Source organism: Pezoporus flaviventris, unplaced genomic scaffold (assembly GCF_033815535.1).
Source record: "Pezoporus flaviventris isolate CSIRO_AGI_PZ_B2104156 unplaced genomic scaffold, CSIRO_AGI_Pfla_v1 ptg000002l, whole genome shotgun sequence".
NCBI classification, from domain to species: domain Eukaryota; kingdom Metazoa; phylum Chordata; class Aves; order Psittaciformes; family Psittacidae; genus Pezoporus; species Pezoporus flaviventris.
Window position 1 is genome coordinate 24,834,472 of NW_026892550.1, and position 20,837 is coordinate 24,855,308.

Below are 20,837 nucleotides of genomic sequence, written 5' to 3' on the forward strand. Positions count from 1 at the left end.
CAGTGAGTCCTCCCTCTCCTTGCTATTGCTATCTCTTATGCTCATTTTTCAACAGAGGGACTAACAAGGAATAATTTGAGAATCATACACGATTGGGCTTATTTGTCTTTTTATACTCAGTCTGTTGCTTCCAGTAATAGCAGGGCAGGCAGTATGCTTTCTCCTGCCCTCCACAAAAGGAACTGGCTATTGATTTAGAAACATCATGGAGTGCACTATGCGTGAGCCAGCTGCCTCACAGCAAAACTATTGAGCATCACTCCAGGCTCCAGCCTGTACTTTATGATGACATACTGGGGAAGCCTGCAGTGAGTTAAAGAGACAAGAACCATGTTCAGCCGCATGTACTTGCTGGATGTGGAAATACGCTTGGTGCCGTAAGGGTGACAGCGCTTGTCCATCCAGGGTTCAGACTTGGCTCTCCCTGAAGTCAGCAGTACTTCTCTTGTTTAAACCAAGAGCCGGGTTTGAATTTCAGCTGATACATTTTAAGGAAAACCTCGAGAGGTCTTGATGTGTTACAATGCATTCACAATATATTCCTACTGCAGTTCAGTGTCCTTGAAACTCAGGTTTACCATGACTGGGTGGGCTCTGGAAGGGGATGCGTCTGCTCCATTGGCATCTAGCTTCACTAAACTCCTATAATTGCCTGTATGATATATGTCATACATTGTGACACAAAAGCATCTTCCCACAACCAGCCCTACTCCAGCAGGGAGTCTGGGGTGTGGCACTCAGACATAAAGCAGGAGGTCTGGCCTGTGTCCTTCACACCTGCTCGATAAGCAGCTGTCTCCTGCTCTGCCCAACTGACCCAGCCTGGTCTTGCCCAAGATGATCCTGGCTTGCCGATGAGACAGGGAAACCGCACCGGCATGACTTACAAACCAGGGAGGGCTTGATAAGCAAATGACCTGCACATTGTGAAGTCAGCTATTGGCTACATGAAGGACGGTATAAGATACAGCAGCGGTAAGACTTTAAGAAGCACAATAAATACACTGCAAGCACTTCTCTGCATACGCAGACCTGAAAATTAAGCTCAGAGGATGGTTCTTGGCTCAGCAAGTTGACCAGACCCTGCACTCCCCTCCTCCAGCAGCACACAGCCCCAAAATACGAACGAACTACAGCAATCTGCCTCCAATTTGGTTTTATTTGTTGCCTGGAGGGTGAAGGAGCTCGGCTGAGGGTCCCCGGTGCTGCCCACCTACCTCTGGTGACACTGCGACACCGACTGCCATTTGACGCTGAAGCGAACCCCCGGTACCGCAGCACGAAGAGAAGCCGCGACCCCCCGGGGGGGTGTGCAGGCGGCGGGGCCGGCTCCAGACACCGCCCCGAGGGTGGCACCGTGGAGCGGGGTCCAGCCCTGACCCGCCGCTGCGGCTGTGGGTCCGGTCCGGGCGGCGCTGTCGGGGGCGCAGCTCGCCGTCGGGGCGGTACCGAGTCACCGCCCACCGCCGGGTGGCCCCGCGCGGTCCCGGGTGCGCGCGGGCGGTGCCCGGAGCAGACAGCCGGCGCGCGGCGACGGACGGTGGCGGCAGCGCTCGGGAGCGCCCGGTTGGGATGCGGTCCCCGCTCTGACGGCCCCGCCGCCGCCCGCTCCCTCCTCGGGGCCCGGCCCAGCGGAGCCGGCGGCTCCCGGGGGCTGAGCAGCCCATGGCAGGCTCCGCGCAGCCCCCGACGGCGGCGGGGGACGGCGGCCTCGACGGCGGGTCGCTGGCGGGGGGCGGCGGGGCTTTCGCGGACCGCTCCCTCAGCCAGGGCTTGAGCGTGCTGGTGGGGCTGGCGCTCTGCGTGACCATGCTGGGGTTGGGCTGCGCCGTGGAGCTGGGGCAGCTGGGGCATCAGCTGCGGCGGCCCGTGGGGCTGCTGCTGGCGCTGCTGGGGCAGTTCGTGGCCATGCCGCTGCTGGCCTTTCTCCTCGCCCTCATCTTCGCCCTGGATGAAGTAGCGGCCGTAGCTGTGCTGCTGTGCGGCTGCTGTCCCGGGGGCAACCTCTCCAACCTCATGTCGGTGCTCGTCGACGGGGACATGAACCTCAGGTAGGCGCCCCGCTCTCCCTCGCTTGTAGCCGGACGGAGGGCTGCGGCGACCACGGGGCGCGGGCAGGGTTTGCGGGGCACCTGCCGGCGGAGGCGCCGGGACGGACGGGCACGGCGCGGCTGGAAACCCGCTCTCCTGCTTTTATCGGGGAGGACGGACCTTATGGACCCCGACACGCGCTTCTTACCCCCTTCCCTAAGAAGCCTGCCTGCCCGATCCTGGCCGGGGCAGGGAAGGGGGGGCTCTTGCCGTGAGAAGCGACCCCGCCGGCTGCAGAGTCCCCTTTCCGTGGGAGCCGCCTCCCGGCCGGGCGCGCAGTGATACCGTGTCTCTTTGGTCCCCCGGTGCAGCATTATCATGACGGCCTCCTCCACGCTCCTGGCTCTCTTCCTGATGCCCCTCTGCCTCTGGATCTACAGCCGCCCCTGGATCAATACGGCCGTGGTGCAGCTGCTGCCCCTGGGCGCGGTGAGCCTCACGCTAGGCAGCACCCTCCTGCCCATCGGCCTGGGGGTGCTCATCCGGTACCGCTACCCCCGCGCTGCCGACCTCCTGGTTAAGGTAGGCACGCGGCGCTGGGAGAGGGGGGGTGTCCTATGGCAGTGACCTTTCTGGTCCCTCTGAACCGATAGATAGGCATATTCCATTACTTAGGTGGGATATAAGGATTGACAGTCTTGAAATAAAACGGCGGGACAGAGACAGAAGGGGTGGGAAGGGGCAGGTTATCCATCCCCTGGGGCCCAGGGGGCAGCCCAGTCCTGGAGCAGAGGCATTCCCTACATCCTACTCTCTCTCAGCTCCCGCTGCACCCAGAGCTAGGGAAACTAACCCACAGGCACGGTGACACTTCCTCAAATACACAACCAATTTTAGCTTAATCACAAAAGGAGAAACAAAGCACAAGCCCTGCTTCCCCAGCAAGTCATCCCAAAGCAGAATGATGGAGGGCAAGCTCAGCCCCTTCCTTCCCTGAGATATGATCAACCACCACCAAAGTCCTGAGGCAGGAGCAAAGCTGGAAATCCAATGCAACCACGTTTTGCAGTTTAGACTCTCTATCAAGCTTCTACCTGCTCTGCTTATCCTTTTAAACCAATAACCCCCATGTTGTTTATCAATGTATCTATTGCCAGATTTCCCTGTGGTCCCTCTTGGTGACTCTGGTGATCCTGTTCATCCTGACTGGGACAATGCTGGGCCCAGATCTGATGGCACATATTCCTGCGTCTGTCTACGCCATTGCGGTGCTGATGCCCCTAGCGGGGTACGCCTTGGGATACGGCTTAGCCACGGTCTTTAAAATGCCCCCACACTGCAGGAGAACAGTGTCGTTGGAAACGGGGTGCCAAAATGTCCAGCTCTGCACCGCCATCCTCAAACTCACCTTTCCCCCAGAGCTCATCGGGAGCATGTACATGTTTCCCTTGCTTTATGCGCTTTTTCAGTCGGCAGAAGCGGGACTCTTTGTGCTGGTATACAAGATGTATGGGAGAGACAGCTACAAACAAGATATGCTCGATGAGGAGGAAGACACAGATATATCCTACAAGAAACTGAAGGAAGAGGAAGTTCCTGATACTTCATATGGCACAGTGACCACGGAGGAGCACAACTCCATTCAAATGAAGCCAACGCAGACAGCGCTTTAGGCAAGAAAAGGAGGTGACACCTGGGGGGGAGGACGGGACGGGAACGGGGACATGTGATGTGTGTTGTGCTTGCAGCCAGGCTGGGGCTGTGCTCGCCACTGTGCAAGCTGAGCTGCCCCACCTCCATCGTTTCTCCAGCCGCTCCCATTGTACAAGGTGTTGTGTGTTTATTACCATGGCAGTCATGTTTCCTCAAATATAGCTATGGATAAAATTAAAAAGCAAAGGAAAAAGTATCACTGTGATGATGCGAATCAGTCTTGGCGCGAGGAGGTTCTTGCCCACTGGAGTGCAGCACGAATGGGTATGAAAAAGGAGACAGGTGTTTGGCAGAAGTGAAGCCAATACGGCACCAGCACAGATGAACAGACAAAACCGCCCTGTGTGCATGTTCGTGCCTCTCACCCGCTGTAACAGCACTGTGCTCGTTGTTCCGCCGCAAATACATGGCGAAGCTGAACCAAACCCGTGTTCCCCGCTGATTAATCCTTCGGGGCCAATTAAGGGCCGCGCTACCCGGGTCTCCCGGGAAGCTGTGCTGGGTCAGCGGGACCCAGGCCCTCACCGGGCGGGGATGGGAAGGGGCAGTCAAGGACGGCGCCCCTCGGGGGCGGGGGAAGCCCAGCACCGGTCCCGCCCCGCCCGGGGTATTTAAGACCGTCCCCCAGGGGGGGTACCTTGGGTGCAGTGGAATGGCGGAGGAGGCGATGGAAAGCTACCTGTACGCTGCCTACCACCCCTACTCCTACCGCTACCCGCCGCCCAAGGGCAAGGGCGGGGCGGCGGGCGGCTGGAGGCCGCGGGGCAGCAGCTACTTCTCGGGCTATGGGGAGGCGGCAGCGGCCGCCGAGTACTTCGATAACTACCAGCGGGCGCAGCTGAAGGCCATCCTCTCCCAGGTCAACCCCAACCTGACGCCGCGGCTCCGCAAGGCCAACACCAAGGAGGTGGGCGTCCAGGTAAACCCGCGGCAGGACGCCTCGGTGCAGTGCTCGCTCGGGCCCCGCACGCTGCTGCGCCGCCGTCCCGACCCCCCCGGCGGGTCGCGGCACCTCCCGGCGGAGCGGGAATTGCCGAGGGAGCAGGAGCAGGGCAGCCCCGCCACCACCAGCACCCGCGCCGTCCGCTTCCCCCGCACCATGGCCGTCTACTCGCCCATGGCGTCCCGCAGACTCACCGCCTTCTTGGAGGAGCCGGAGCGGCGGCCGCAGGAGAAGGTGGAGGTAGCCGTCGAGGAGGAGGCGGCCGCGCTGCGGAAACAACGAGAGGAGGAGGCGGCCGCCGTGCGGGACAGCTGGGAGAACCCCGCCGAGGGCGACGCCGAGCCCTTGGAACAGCGTCCGGCTGCGACCCCAGAGCTGCCGGCGGCAGAGCCGGAGGGCAGCCAGGTGGAGAAAAAGGTGGCGGAGCGGGAAGAGGCGGCGGCCGCTCCCCAGAAGCGAGAGCCGGCGGCGGGAAAGACCCGGCTGCGCTTCCAGGTGAGAGGCGGGCGAGGGGGAGCGGAGTGGGGCCCAGCCGGGATGCGCCTGCCTTGTCGAGTAACGGCTGTCCCCGGCAGTTCCTGGAGCAGAAATACGGCTACTACCACTGCAAGGACTGCAACATCCGCTGGGAGAGCGCCTACGTCTGGTGCGTCCAGGGCACCAACAAGGTAGGGCGCGGCAGGCCGGGATCACCCCCTCGCCCGCCGGGACACCCCCCCCGCTGACCCCGGCCTCTCCCCCAGGTCTATTTCCGGCAGTTTTGCCGTACCTGCCAGAAGTCCTACAACCCGTACCATGTGGAGGACATCACCTGCCAGGTAAGGGACCCCCAACCCACCGGGCCGGGCCGCCCCTCCCCTCGCCCGGCCGCCGACCGCCGCCTCCTCCCGCAGAGCTGCAAGCAGACGCGGTGCACCTGCCCGGTGAAGATGCGCCACGTGGACCCCAAGCGGCCGCACCGCCAGGACCTCTGCGGGAGGTGCAAGGGGAAGCGTCTGTCCTGCGATAGCACGTTCAGCTTCAAATACATCATCTGAATGGATGGTTTTGTTGAGGGCTCTTATAGGGAACTGCAAGTAGAGCAGGTTGGCTTTTGGTTTTGGTGGTGGTATTGTTGAAGGCACTTAGTGGGGTGTAGGTGGGGAAAGCATGCAAATAAGGATACTGCAAAGCACGGTGAGATGATCAGGTGGGTTTGTGCCCAGCTCAGAGAGTGCCTATTGCTGCAATTTGAACAGGGGAAGAGCCTACAAATAGTGATTTTGTACATCAGCAGTGGTCTCTGGCAGCAGCTGACTTGAGACCTTCTAGAATCTGAGGTGGGAAAGGATGTTTGTTACTGCTCTTCCCCTTGAACTAATCAAATGCTCAAAGCTAACATCAAAGTTAGGTAGTAGAGCATCATTCGTAAGCAAAACACCTAATAGTATTTACTTGTTGTGCATGCTTGTATTCCCTGTTGTGGAAAGTCTCTGCACCTGTTCTTTATCACTAGCAAATGATTGAGAAATTAAGTGTAAAGGCTACATTGCTTCTGCAGCTGGTGTACGTTTAGCTAAGCTGGTGTTCCTTTCTGTAGACTAAAGCCAAAGAAAGGTTGTTGTTAATGCACCATTCAGGGGCAGTTCTCACAAACTGCTGGGGAAGGGAGTCGCTCCTATTATGGTCTCTTGGTGAATGAGTTGCCTGTCTCTACCTCCGCAAAGTTATCAAGAGGAGTGATGCTTCAAAAGCTTGAAGTATGGTGGCTGCATTGGTCTGGCTTCCTCCTGTACCTGCAGTGATGCACAGGAGCTGTGCACTTAGTGGTTTACACTTGAAGAGTTTGATCTAGTTATGGTTTAGATGTCTCTGGGAGCTCCCCAGTCACACCCTTCTGGGTTTGGGTTTGCAACTAGGAGTTGTACTTCTGGGGTTGGGTAGTAGTGGCAGCATCAGCAGGGCTACTCCCAGATGGTGTTCTCTCAGGCCTGTTGGTACTGCCAGTGGTAATGATCTCTAGGGACACCATACTTCTGAAAGGTGTTACAAGTTGGCTCTGGGACTATGGCATCACCATCTGAGCAGATTCACAGCCTAGTAAAACCTACGCCCCCCAGTCTACCTTACAGCAGAGGAGTTGGATAAACTTAAAGAGGCAAACCTTGTTTTTTTTTTTTGGGGGGGGGGTTCTGTGGGTTGTTTTTTTTTTTTGAGGATGCTAATAAAGCTGTTAATTTCAAAATTGAGCATAATAATGCACAAAGCCTTCTGCAGAGCTCTTGAGGTAGCTTCTATTTGGAAGGACTGATGTATCTTGGCTGTAACAAACTTACACCACCTGTACCCAGCCTACTTAAGACGGCTCTTATTAGAGACTGAAAGGGAACCAGTCTGAGTCCTGTGCCAGGTGGTTGTGCATCTCTAAATGGAAGCTAGTGTGTATGGCAAGGTAGGCCAACATTGTCCTTGTAGTAACAGATGCCCATTTAGAGGTGCAGTGAGTGTTAATTCTGTAGGCTTAACTCATCTTCTTTTAGATTCCTGCTGTAGTTTAACATTCCCCTTGAATGTGCTGCAGTGACTAAGGCTTAATGCCTAGGCACCAATTTATTGCAAGTGATGTTATTTATTCCTGCTCCATTCGTTATCACAGCAGCATGAGGTGATCCAGGAACAAGGAGACCTGTCACACCCCTGAATGGGGTACTGGTTTATTTCATGCTTCCACCTAAAACAGTTTCCCTGTATCACAGTAAAAGGGAATACTCCTTGTTTCAGCAGCTCACTCAGACTTCCACAGTTCCATCCTTACCCTGTTCAGCTTGCAAAGTACAGCTGCAGCTGGGCAGCTTCTGCTGCAGGCTTATGTACCTTGAACTCGCGTGTAATTACAGTAATGAGCAGTGACAAGTCTCCAGCTTGAGATGCACAGCTGAGGCCCCCTCTGTAGTGATCTATGTTTTCTCATTTGCCTTAGCCATTCTAACAAACAGCTGTAGTCTGTTCCTGAGGGATGCAGTGTGGGGGACCAGCTGTAATGCGTCTTGTGCACCTTGGTAATGAGTTTGAGAACTTGTATGTCGTGGTTTAAACCGTGTCAGTGTGAAGTCATATGGCAATCCATAGCAAGATGAGTGGTCAAGTGCTTCCTAGTTATACATATGTCCTTGCAAGCACTGCTTTGAGGATTACTTGCTGTGAATATGATGACTCTTATGCAGTTAGTATCGGTAATAGCCCAAGTGAAACTTAGTACAACTTAAGAGTTGTCATCCCTGCTAACTACAGTAAAAGCAGCAGTTGCATCTATTTGATAAGAAGCAGAACAGGCCTGGCTTATCCAGGCTGAGTGGCATGCTTCAACTCCAACTAGTCTAAGCAAGCAGTTGATGAAAGTTCTGAGCAGCAGGTAGCAAGGTTTTAAGGCTCAGAGGAGTTGAGTGCAGTGCACAGCAATATTAAACAAGATTTCCTCATCTTGGAATGTTCTATAGTAGATGTAGCTCTACATCCCATTCATCTTAAATATATATTCAGAGCTTTTACTGCTTGATGCCAAAGTACAGTTCTGTATCCTTTTTCACCTTACTGCTCTGTCACATCCTTGACAGCGTACACTGTGTATCATGGGCACTGCTTCCTAGACTCAGCAGAAACAAGGAAAGCTACACATCACATATGTGATTATGCAAAACACAAAGGAACAGCTCTCATGCTGCCAGTTCTTCAGAGGTATCTTGAACTTGCCCTGTACAGCTTTTTCATGAAGAGATTCTTTTGCATGTGTTAGCTCAGTCAGTGCTGTATTTGCTCTGCTTTTACAGATGTCTGATGTTTTGCTTGTTTCTAGACAAACTTTATCATCTTAACCATTGCTTCAGATTTGGCACAGAGCTGGCACCAGGTAATGTAAGATGACAGTTACAAAGTAGTTGGGAATGAGTGAGTGATTCTGGAAAAGCTTCACAGAGTTAAAGCAGTATGAGAGACAGTCGGGTAGCATGATTCTCCTGCGCAGGGCAGGTTCCACTAGCCATTGTCAGTGGAGGAAGATGTATAACATAAGGAATTATGTACACAAATTCAAGTTTGAGTTGCATGAGAAATCCTGTAACAGCTTCAGAAGATGCCTAGAAAAATGCTGTTGGCATTGACAGGGCATAAAAGGAAACCCTATGATTTTAGGGCACCCCAGCCTCTATTGTCAGTGTTTAGTCTGTTCAGCTAAAGTATTTAAACTCTAGCTTGTAAAAATACACAAAATAACAGATACAATGCCTTTTTATTTTTACAAAAAAAGCTGGTAAAAGATGATGTAAATAAAAGTGTAATGCACCCCCTAAATAAAACTACTTATCCCCTGTAAATACTTATTAAATAATTAAGAACACCATCTACAGTACCACAAAACCATCAAAATAATTCAATTTTATCAGGGACAGGGGAAAAAAATACAGTGATTATGGATGTGCCTTGACCAGTTACAGAGCTTGTTAGGATAACATAACTATTGTCAGCAGTCCAACAGCGTGCACAGTGCCTTCAGTTAATGCATTTCAGCATAATTACACTTCTAGTGGGGTCCAATTCCCCATAAAAGGCAGAGCTAAGAATTTCAGTTCTACATTCTAAACTCTGGAATTAGAGCCCATTAAAAAAAATCACAGTGGGTAAGAGATGTATATAAAAATACTGGATGTTCCTCTCAAATCACAGGAATCGTGGGACTACATTCTTTTCTGGGTTTTCTTCCTTTTTTTTTTCTTTTTTCTTTTTTTTCCTTTTTTCTACAAAAATGCTATTGGTTTCAACAGAATCCAGTTTGTTTTATGCTACAGACGTTGACACTGAACTATGAGTATATTGCCTGTTTGCATGTTTTGGTAGTCAGTTTTTTTCTATATAGTCCCAATTTCTTAGGCTTAAGTTGAGTCATGAAGCTGCATATACGTGCATTCAAACTCTTTGAACCCTGCAGACTATGCAGACTGCAAGTAATGTATGTGACTACCGACAGGGAGAACCCCCCTTCCCCTCATAGCTTTATACACATACTGTCTTAACAGTGCATTGCACAAATTTACAAGAAAAATACTGGTTTTGCACTATACAGTTTCTAGAATATATACAGAATAAAATAAGTTAACTTCTAATGAGAATTGCTGATGGGCAGCATATATCTTTAATATACATTTTAAAGTCTCTGCAGGCAGCTACTTTTTGGTTAGTTGTTATCAATATTTGTAACATAAGCACTGATCAGAGAACTGAGCAGCATTCCAATAAAGTTAACAGATATATTATTTCTTTTAGAAACACCGGGAAATCCCAGTTTAAAATATTATTAAATGTCCTAACATTTACACGCTATGAGGATTAGATCTAATAAAATAAAATTTCTTCAAAAATAATCTTGCAGCTCTTTTAAGCATGCTCTGAGACCTTATTTAACAATCATCCATACCTTCAAAAAAACAACTGTCACATAGCCATACATTCTAACTCACACACATCATTTCCTTGTTGCAGACAACAAAAGCAAATAAAACATTGAGAAGTCAACGGTTTTTGCAGTCTACTCATGTTTGACCACGCATTCTTCATGACCTTGCAAAGTGTCTCATTAGATATTAGTTGATTACATTTACTGCTGCTGGAAAGCCAGGAAGCCTTGCAGGTCTTCAGCCAAAATAACCCAGCCTTGATTTTAGCCTCATCCCACCTGCAATACTGATTCAACCTATAGAGGCTGTTACTGCAAACACCATTTATAGTTCTGTTACAACAGAACTATGCAGGAGTTACAACAGAAAATAATGCATATGTATGCATTACATTTAAGCCCTTTTCCTTTCATGTAGTTTTTATACATAAATTTAATAAAAAAATACTACTGCCACACAGGTACTGTGTAGAAAAAGCAGTCAAGTAAGATGTTCACTTCAATTCTCAGGTTTTCACTTTTGATGAAACAATTTCTTGCTGTGATGAAACTGTGTTGGTTGGCTGGAGCGTTTCTTTTTTTCTTATTTTTTTTTTTCATGAAAGGTGCTCAATAATAGTCTGAAGCATCTTCATCATTATCTTTCTAAATGACAGCTGTTCAGAATCCAGTGCTCACAAGATTGATTCCTGGTTTGGTCTTCCCTAGAAGCTGATAGGATTGCACCATGCGTAGAGACTCTCGAATTTCCAGATTCAGTTCCATCAGCTTTGAGCTGGCCTCAGACATGTCCTGGTTGGAGCCTACTACTGCGAAGCTACCAGTCTGACCAAGCGTCTGATGACGGAAGTATATGTGCAGCAGTGTTTGAACTGGGTCATCTTCAGAACTGCCAAAGATGTCATGAGGCCAGATAGATCTGTAAAGCACACAATTTGGATTTAGACATGGAAAATAATTAAAATGTTTACAAGTTCTTTAAACAGACATTTGAGGAGAAGACACAGGAAAGAGCAAGGTCAGTGTTTCTTCTTCAGAGTCCTGATAGTTAACAGATAATTTTCTCAGAAATTCAAAAGAACAAGTACTACTAGAATTGCATTTCTTTTTAAACTGCAAAGTGTGTATGAGCAAGCTGTAATGAAGCAACAGTGCTTGTCCTTTTCAATAAGAACATCTAGCAAGAGCTGAAAATAACCCTGGAATAGTGCCTATCCCTACCTTTAAATTAAAAAGGCCCATTAGCAAACTTGGGTCTGAAAGCAATCCTTAAGCACTTACCTGAAAACCTTGACCTGTGCTACAGCTGACACAAACTCCCTGTTTCTCAGGGTTTCAATGAGAGAGTGAATAGCTGTTTCTGTGCTAGCTTGGGAAGCCTCTGCAATTTCAATTTCTTCAATACCACTGTCAGATGCAGCCTCAGCCTCCTTCAGACAGCTCTCCAAAAGAGCAAGTTCGTCAGACATGTTTATGACCTAAAACAGATACAAGAGTTACCATTTCTAGTTAAAATTATTTTCAGCCAAATTGACTTTCAGCAGTTCAGACTTACAGTTTTCCTCCTCTTTGCAACCATAACTGAGAGGCAGAAAAAGTACATCCAAATATCTGCTGCCTAAGTGTACAGTTAATTAAATGTCTGAGGCACACATGGTCAGGCATTCCGGCTTTCTCCTGATGAAGTTTCCATGTTAGTTAGGTCTTTTAAAAATTGTGTCAAAAAATACATTTATTTTCTCCCCACATCCCTTAATAACAATTAAACTGACAAGAAGAATCAAACACTTTGGAAAAGGACAGCAGCAATTGTGTTATTACAGGACAACCTAAATATGACTAAGAAAGCTGGAAGACTGGTAACCCAACAGAGTAACTGTAGTGCAGCCTACATATACACGATCTTCGGCTTTAGCTTCGATGTATGAGTAAAAGACAAGGCCAGCAATCAGAATATGATTTTACATCTGACTAACTTAGGCAAGAGGCAGGACAGTTGTGATGCTGACCTTCCACAACATTCCCCATACAGAAATTAACTTGCTCATTTGCAGCCTCTACAAAACCCTGGAAGTCCAAGTGAGGAAACATGCATCGTATTTCCTTAACCTACTCAAAACCCAGTGATCTGCACCCAGCTTTTCATTTTCCTCCATAACACAGCAAGACCAGGCCTGTTTCTTTATATTTCTTGCTACCTCTATTTATTGCATTACAGACTCAGGGGAGAACCTTCAGAAGCCATTATTAATAGCATAATGCCTTTCAGGTTAATTAATGTCACATATGTACATGTGCACATCTGAAGGACACATTTTACTTCTACAGTTAGTACAAGAAATCAGACGTAAGATGTCTAGAACACATTATGTAGGATGGGGCCTTAGATTGCAAAGTGATTGAATGGTGGCTGAAGTGACACAGTTCTATAAATCAGCTGGTAGCAAATGATGGTGTTTGCAATAGGAAACACTGGCATGATGGAAAGGGGCTTCATCACAGAACGTTGTTGATTGGAGTTGATGTGCCCTGATTGTAGCTTGATTAGAATACACCAGGAGTGCTACTGAAATACTTTAAATCCTCATCACTGGACTCCCTGCATTCCTGCCTGTTTAAGAGCTTTCAAGCTGTACAAAAATCAACAGACAATTGAACATCTCAGAAAATTCTTGTCAGCTCTACTTAAACCTTTTATTAATTGGCTATATAAAAACCAGCTCATACCCTCCTTCTGCTTCTAAAAAGATGTCCCACTGATTAAAATATTGTAAAAATGTATTTTAAATGGATTTGCTTTAAAATGTCAACAATTACTAGCTAAATGGCATGGTTTTAATTACCTCTGCTTCTTTTTTTATTGTTTTTACTTGGCTGATGAGTTTGCAATAGGCTTGGAACAGAAGCAGCAACTGGAAATGCAACTTGTATAGCCTCCGACACAGCTCCAGCTCCTACAAATGTAAACAACATTATTATATTCAGGAAGTGCAAAACATCTACTATCCAATACAAGAGACAATAATTGACAACTTCTTCAGTACAGAATTTGCAAGATTAAAAGTAGTTATTTGGTTACTGAAGAAAACGCCAAAAAGATTTTAGAAGCTAATGTAGCAGGAAGCTAATGAAAAGCAGAGGAGAGCTTCATTCATTCATTCTAGGTTTACAGGTAGCCAGCCTCTCTCATACAGGTTTAAAGTTTACGTTTTAAGAAGAAGTTACGTTTCCAAGAAGGGGCATGGAGTGGGATGTGAAGTAATTGAAAAGGCATTTTGAAAAGTCATGTTCCCAAGTTAAGAGTTTCATAGATCACTTACTTGTATTGTTGATATTTTACTGTTTTAAATTCAAAATCTAATATCCAGAAGAAGCAGTTGTGGTCTGTACGTATGAAATCTTTCATAATCATTAATGTAAATATGTAAGCACAGTATATAACTTGGCCTTTAGCTTACAACTGCCTCATGGAGCAAGAGCAGAGTAATTTTACTTTTGGGAGCAAGAATAATTTTTCCTTTATAAAGGTAGCTCTGATTCTATTTTAGGAAAAAATGTGATATATTCTGAAGGAAATGAAGCAGCAGCAGTAACTTTATGCATTATCTTGCTTCCATTTTTATGTGTCTAGAACACTAGTAACTGCAGACAGTGTTAATACTACTTTACATACAGACATAAAAGCTAGTGCTAATGGAATAATCTTCTATAACATTTTACTAACTATAGGATCCTATTATCTATGAAGGACCAACAGTTCAATGGATTAGACGATGCAAAATTGAAGCACACAGCACTTTTGTAATAGTCTAGGACAAGACAACCAGTATGTCACAAATGAACAAGACAGATGGAGACCAGTTTGGTGACTGGCATGGTTAAGCATGTGATAAATCAAGAACCATCACTTACTGCTAGAATTTCCATTTGCTAAGCAAGAAGATGAGCAGGTCACAAAAATACAAAGAAAGAAAAGAAGATCAAGAATTAGTGTAGGAAATAATTCTAATTAGGGTAAAAGATGTCCCAGGTAAAATGGAGGAAGAAATACAAGTAACATACTCCAAATACACTCTGAATGGAAAAACTTAACAGACTGAATTTGAACTGAAATCACTTGCTACTATAGCTAAATATAGACAACATTGGCTTTGTCATCCCACAGCATGAGCAACATACTTCACTTACAACCCTCTCTAGTCTTGATACATGGTGTAGTCTTAGAGGTATGCAAATTTAAGGAAGTAAAATTCAAGGGCACTTAGTTCTGAACATCTGTATAATGCTTCTTACTTCTTCTGTAATACTACAGTTTAGCAAAAATAATAACTTTAAAAATTTGAGATACAATGTTAATTTGGATTCTGAATCGGTTTAGAAAATTACTGGTTTTGCCAAACCCAATTCTCAACACCTCATTGTGAGACTTCTGTAACATCACTGCACTTGGTTTTTATAAGCGATTTCAGAAAAATGGTTGGGAAGGAGAGGTTTGGGAGGGAAATCATCAGAAAATACACTTGTCAGACTAGGGGCAGGAACTTCTGTGCTTTGTAAAGCACTAAGTGTATTGGTGGCATTTCAGCAAGTAAAATGGTCACAGTAAACATACAGAGATGCAACTGATTTCTGATTCCAACAGACAGAAGCACTTGAGCTTTACTAAAGACACAGTTACACACAATGTGTGTAAGCATTATATGTGTGCTTAACAGACTATAAACATTGCATGTTTTTGTTCTGTACTCTGCCATCATATACATAGCACAGTTACTATATAGGCAAAAACCTTCGATGGACAGAACAGTGTGAAGAAGTAAGATCTTGAACTGCTAAAAGAGGGTAAGAATTCCCTGCTTAATGAAGCAAGAGAATCTGACTTTGAGGAATGGCAGGGTTGATTATTTAATATTTTTAGCCAGTAAGTTTCAGTGTTCTTCAAGCCAAGTGTCACTATTACTGTAAGCCATAAATAATTCCTCTCCCTGATATCATACCTTGATAGCTATTCCAAAAATCTAAGAGAGATTTTGCTTTAGAAATGTCTTTGTACTGCTTCAGTGTCTTTCACATACTTGCTCACTGGAGAAAATCTGAGTGAGTCCTGTACAAACAGTCCTGTACAAACCTGTCTAGCCAGAGTCCAGATCCATTCTTTCAGGCTTGCACATATGTACTAATAGCAAAAACCAACAATTAGATTTACTTGCACATCTGCTGGCAATGCATGAGCCAGAACAGAATTCATCTTGCTGTTTCTTAACTGTATTGACCACAGTGCTAAAAATTAGTACGCAAATCTTATTTATTAGTGAATGAAAAATATCTGTTGAATGAAGCAGCTCTGTTTTCCTGAGCAAGAAAAGAAACACAACCTTATTTTTCGCATTAACTGGTTGCCAGCATAAACTTTTCCCAACACTATATTTACAAGGACTTTTGAGACAATGATCTCACACTTGGTAACTTCTCAAGTCTTTTCAAGTCACTACAAGCTTCTGTGAGTAAAGTTGGAACTTCTGTAGATGGTGTATATTTATGAAACAGGATAACAGGACTCCTGTCTTTTCTTTGGGTACTACACATTCAACTGACTTTTAACTGAACCTGCAACTGAACCTCCTATGTGCAAGGAGCACACAAGAAAATGCATGCCTTGCAGGTTAGGATTTAAAATCAGATCAAAACAGGTCCCCACAAATAATGTGAATAGTCACATAACCCTTTTCCAGAGGCTATCTTCAAACCCTGCAGAAACAGGGAAGAACAGACAAAACTGCCTCACTTGGAGCCCTGGATTCTCTCCATACAAGCCAAATGAAAGCCTGCATGTGGATGTTTCTCCATTTCTTAGTTTCCCAAGCTATACAGTGGAAACAGTAACATTTACCTTCATGGTAAGAATGGTTATATTGCAACAGCTAAATGTTAGAATGGTTTCTTGGTGTATATAACCAACATTCTAAATACGGACTGAAATACGTAAGTGCTGCTTTTTTATTAACACATAGAACATTTACTATATTGTAGTAGTAAATGTTGTTACATATTTCTAAACATGTATCAGTATACAAAAATGTAAACCAAATGTAAAATATACTAAACGTTATGGTCACAGGCAAAGCACAAATCCTTGCAAATAGTAGCAAATTATTTTGCTGTATTATCTTTGCCTGTCCATGTGGATTTATTTTTAATGTGCAACTTCGATGCAATATAAATCAACAATATATTATCACACATTTCATTACTCAAATTCAGGTGCATTTTGTGATTGAATTAAAAAACCATACATTATATATATATATATAAAAGAACAAATGAAAACTGTACAAAAGAAGAAATAGTCCGTGCACACACTTAGATAAAAAATAATAAAAATAAATAAAATAGTAGATATTTCTATTGCTGAACACTACATTTTCAGCAGCAGAAACATAACCAAGTGCATCAATGACTAGAGTTCCACTGAATAAAAGGAATAAAATTCTTCCTTTTTCAGCTAGGATTTGGGATTTTTGTCAAAATGAAATTGGGAAAAGGTAAGTTCATCTGCTACCTGCAATTCTACTTTCTTACATCTTTTACTGTTCTTACTACAGGACTCTAGATGGCAGATTCCTTGTGCCTAATAATGACAGGTTTTAGATTTCCTTTTTTATCTACAGTGCCAATACTATGCAGCTATTGTTTGGCAAAAAAAATAATCCTACTCTACCTGTGGAAAAGCTATCGCTTACTATAGCAATTAGTAATATTAAACATGAATGACTGCCATGCAAACATATAAAATATTGAACTAATATTAATAGGTTACTTCACCTATTGTTAGATGATCTTTCGATAGAAGTGTTTCGTGAGATTTTTGCCATACTGCTGCTTTACTCCCTGTTCCTTCCCACCCAAATAGTGGCTCCAGAAAGGTCATATGTATTTATATAGTACTAATTATATTAAATTCAGAAGAGGGTTGGGTTTGTTTTTTTTTTTGCTAAATAATTCACCTGAGCCCGTAAGTAGAATGCTAATATTTTTTCTTCTAAAAACAACTGCAGCAAAGCAGACTTGCTGGTACGCAGATGATTATCTAGCCTGCTTATCTACCCAGTGTTATTAAGTCTAGAACCCAAGATGGGTTGCCAACTTTTATTAAAAAGAGCTTTTTTTATTAGACCAGTACTTCATAAGAGTCTGAGCATCCAAAAGATAGGATGATAACTGAAATAAAAAGCTTTTAATATTTTAAATCTCTCTGAAAATATTGAAACTTCTGTACAACAAATATAAAGACGGGTTTTAATCTCATATCCAGAAACTCACAAATGACATACACGTACCTGGGCATCTGTGTTGGCACCATAAATACCATCATCAGTACCAAATGTTCTTTTGCAGTCTTCTAGCCACTGGAAAATAAATACAAACATCAAACATCTTCTGAAACAGAGTGAACAGAAGACTGGTAAAACTGTGTAAGGCACTTCATCACGTTTGCAAATTCTCAGATTACTTATGAAACTCTGATATGAAATGAACTGTTTACTGAAGTTGTTTCCACTAATGATGTCCACTCCCATCTGTCACTTTGTAGTTTTTATTGTGTCCCTTCCAATGTACATTTCCTGTAGCCTTCATTACCCCAGACAGGGACAGCAGACATTAGTATAAATACTAACGTGTGACTGAATTTGGGTACTGTTTCAGTGAGACATGTAGAGGGTGGAGGCAAAGAAATCCCTTTTGTTAAAGAGGATCATATTTTCTCTTTACTTGCTGCACAAGGTTTACAGCAACATGATTAAATACACGTTAAAATATAGTGCTAATTCAAAATAGAGAGGAAGAGTAAGCCTGTTAAATTTATTGGGACTATTTCAGAAACAAAAGGAAACAGAGCTCTCCTGTGTAACTAGATACAAGTGTGGGTTTACTGGATAGAGAGAAAGAAAAAAAGAATATTTCAATGGAAGTTTAGCACCACCTCCAGTTTGTACAAGACAGGAAGATGAAGTATGCATCTTTCATGAATAGAGGGGTGTATTTAACCTCTGTTCCTACAGCAGACAAGTTTATTGATTTCAGTGAACTATCTCTTCTTTTAGCTTTGACCGACCATGCAAATTAAGAAGTGTTAATATAAAGCATTTGCCGAATGAAACATGCTCTTATTGGATAATAAGAACTGATGACCTCATGGACACAGTGCCCAGCACATTTTTCTGTACTGTGTAAACAACTGCAAGCATGAGGTAATGTGAGTATTACCGGAACGGGAATGCATCATGCTGAGATAAAGCGCAGATTATCTTTTGAAATGAAGAACAGGCTCTATACATCCAAGAAAGAATAATTTAGCATACTGTATTCTTGATATCTGGAGTCTCACAGGAAATCTTAGTGACCTTTTTCTAACCTTTGTCTGATGCAAGAAAAAGAAAGATGTGCTTTCCCATCTGCTCAATTTAATAAAGGTTACTTAGTGAATTAACTAGGCCTGTGTGCTTATCAAGAGGAGAAACGGAATTCTCTAAACACCGCAGTGTCAGTTTCAATTAGTGACATGGATACCAATGTACACAGCAAATCTCATTTTTCTTTTTATCTGACAGCATCCGTCGGTAACTGAACAATAGGTTTGCACTGGAACAAACAGCAACTGGGAAGCTACTGTTTATTTTCATATACTGCCATTTTAAGATCTATTTGAAATCTTGAAACCTGTCTGAAGAAAGGATGTGCCTAGAATGTTACGACATACCTATAACCTTATATTTCCTATTACATTTACCTGGTTCAGTATCTTTCTCCCTAATATACACATGAAATCAAAGCAGTTTCCTTGCAAGGAAATAGAATAGTAGCTCCAAAAGGGTGACAAAATTAATTTGCTAAAAATCTTTACCTAATACATGTTCAGCATAGATTTTCTCTTTGGGAAAAGCAGTAGATTTTGTGACAAAATAATCTTTATATGTTTGCTTTACATCAGTTTATGTTTTCGCCATGTATCTCCTACAAAGACAGAGGGTGAAGAGCATTCCTGAAAGCATAATGTAGGGGAGGCTGTGTATTGGTCATATAGCACAGGTTGGTTTGTCAGAATAACTCCAAAGCAGACATCCCAAGCCACCCCTATACTACAGGTACCTTTCTCAACTCAGTACACAGGTAAGAGTGTCAAGCAACTGCAGCCCAAGCCTCTTACTTTTTAAATTTGATTCATGTCAATGCCAGTACAACACATAGCACTGATAGTGACAAACGTAATCTGTTCGGGTGAGCTTTAAACAATTTTTCATTAAAGAAGTTAACACAGAATTTTCCTGTGGTTTATTCTAGAGGATGCCACATTAACATGCATATATGTTAATTTATATATATTTTATTATACAATAGACCAATCAGCTTAGTTTGATCATTTTTCTACATGTTTCTAAAAATAAAGCAAGGATCTGCAATAAGCTCATTATGTGTTTTGCATTAGTACTTTCAGAATGAATAGGATTCACAGGACAATTGTCTGCAATAACAGAAATTCACATTTGACTGAAGAAAGACTCTTTCAATCATTCCCTCTGTTTAATAGAGCAGAGTAAGAAAACCAGTAAAACTTATCTAAGAGGTAGCTTTGGAAGACTCTCAGTCTACATATACTATATACTGTATCATACACACCCAAAAAAAAAATCGAGGACCAACAACCCAAAAGTTTTAGAAAAAATATCTGAGATAATTAGCCATTACTTGTAAACTAACAAGAAATAATGCACTAAATGAGCTTAGTGACATGCTATCAAGAGTCCAAAATGACTGGCTGAAGCTATACACTTTTTCCTCCCCAGTGCTGCTTCTTCCTTTTATAAATTAAATAAAAGTAAAAGCCTGGCAAAATGCTTTCAGTTAATTCAGAACAATTCCTTTCATCCTGTGAACTTTTGTCCTTCTCCAGTCACTCACAGCTCCTGTGACTGAAGTCAGGCTGATCACAGGCACGTTACTGGACACCCTTTTGACAGCTGCACTACAGAAGAACAACAGTCTTTCAGTATGATATAATGACAGAGGCCAAACTGATACCCATATTCATTTATCAAGAAAAGAAAATAAAAACAAGCTCTTAATATCCAGCATGGATTTATGTCAATATGATTCATGACAGTGCAAAATAAGTTACAAATATGTTAAGTGAATCCATGACCATATGAAAGGGATGCGATTTTAACTCTTCATATTTTGACAAATCAAGCAAACAATACCGTTTCTCATTGCTATGACAAACTGTAGGCTAAATAAGAAGCTTATATAGGGAGAATTTCTCAATGTTTGGATAGTCACCATTCTGAATATGCACATGAGTTTCTCTCTACCCTGCCTCAAATCTTCCTGTCTGACCCTGGGGCAGATCAGTTAGCTTCTCTGTGCTTCATTGTTGCTCTCTAAAATGAGGAATAAAATACATTTTCTCATAGGCGTGATGACAGCATTATGCACTGGAGCTTGTCAGACATTAAATATTACATTGAGTAAGGCAATCTTAGTCATTAGATGAGCACTTTCTTTCTGATTAAGCCTAAATGGCAAAATGTAGCTCATTATATTGGACCAAATAAATTGTTATTACCACAGAGCAGGGCAAAAAACGCAGCAACTCTTTAGCAGAAGTGCTGGCTTGGATCCTAGAAACAGTATCTCTACATTAACAGTGATGTGTGGCATACTTTAGCA

The 20,837-nt window shown here is 44.1% G+C and overlaps 3 protein-coding genes across 15 annotated transcripts in view; 2 read left to right on the forward strand and 1 right to left on the reverse strand.

The window, feature by feature from the left end:
• Window positions 1-1,501: 1,501 nt before the first annotated feature.
• Window positions 1,502-3,728, forward strand: SLC10A4 (solute carrier family 10 member 4). Its single transcript, XM_061465064.1, has 3 exons — window positions 1,502-2,051; window positions 2,403-2,613; window positions 3,189-3,728. The coding sequence occupies exons 1-3, from the start codon at window positions 1,666-1,668 to the stop codon at window positions 3,702-3,704; spliced, it is 1,113 nt and encodes a 370-aa protein (XP_061321048.1). The 5' UTR covers window positions 1,502-1,665; the 3' UTR covers window positions 3,705-3,728.
• Window positions 3,729-4,361: 633 nt separating this feature from the next.
• On the forward strand, window positions 4,362-5,777 carry ZAR1 (zygote arrest 1). Its single transcript, XM_061465071.1, is given in 4 exon segments — window positions 4,362-5,182; window positions 5,263-5,355; window positions 5,431-5,524; window positions 5,527-5,777. Coding segments are annotated over 4 exon segments (1,143 nt in total). The 5' UTR covers window positions 4,362-4,396; the 3' UTR covers window positions 5,697-5,777.
• Window positions 5,778-9,082: 3,305 nt separating this feature from the next.
• FRYL (FRY like transcription coactivator) overlaps window positions 9,083-20,837 on the reverse strand; it is a 136,012-nt gene continuing 124,257 nt past the window's right edge. For 11 of the 13 annotated variants that reach the window (XM_061472281.1, XM_061472328.1, XM_061472307.1 and 8 more), the window contains 5 exons: window positions 17,450-17,518; window positions 14,025-14,042; window positions 12,956-13,066; window positions 11,394-11,590; window positions 9,083-11,031 (listed from right to left, as the gene is read on the reverse strand). In XM_061472281.1, the coding sequence (XP_061328265.1) occupies window positions 10,773-11,031; window positions 11,394-11,590; window positions 12,956-13,066; window positions 14,025-14,042; window positions 17,450-17,518 (654 nt within the window). In that variant the 3' untranslated portion in view covers window positions 9,083-10,772. The remainder of the gene's footprint in view (window positions 11,032-11,393; window positions 11,591-12,955; window positions 13,067-14,024; window positions 14,043-17,449; window positions 17,519-20,837) is intronic. The other 2 variants (XM_061472299.1, XM_061472321.1) reach the window with 1 other exon arrangement.

Excerpts from the sequence above, each read along its gene's own strand:
- SLC10A4 (XM_061465064.1), top strand. The coding sequence starts at position 1,666 with ATGGCAGGCTCCGCGCAGCCCCCGACGGCGGCGGGGGACGGCGGCCTC. Across the intron at positions 2,052-2,402 it reads GACGGGGACATGAACCTCAG|CATTATCATGACGGCCTCCT; the intron begins GTAGGCGCCCCG and ends CCCCCGGTGCAG. Across the intron at positions 2,614-3,188 it reads CTGCCGACCTCCTGGTTAAG|ATTTCCCTGTGGTCCCTCTT; the intron begins GTAGGCACGCGG and ends ATCTATTGCCAG.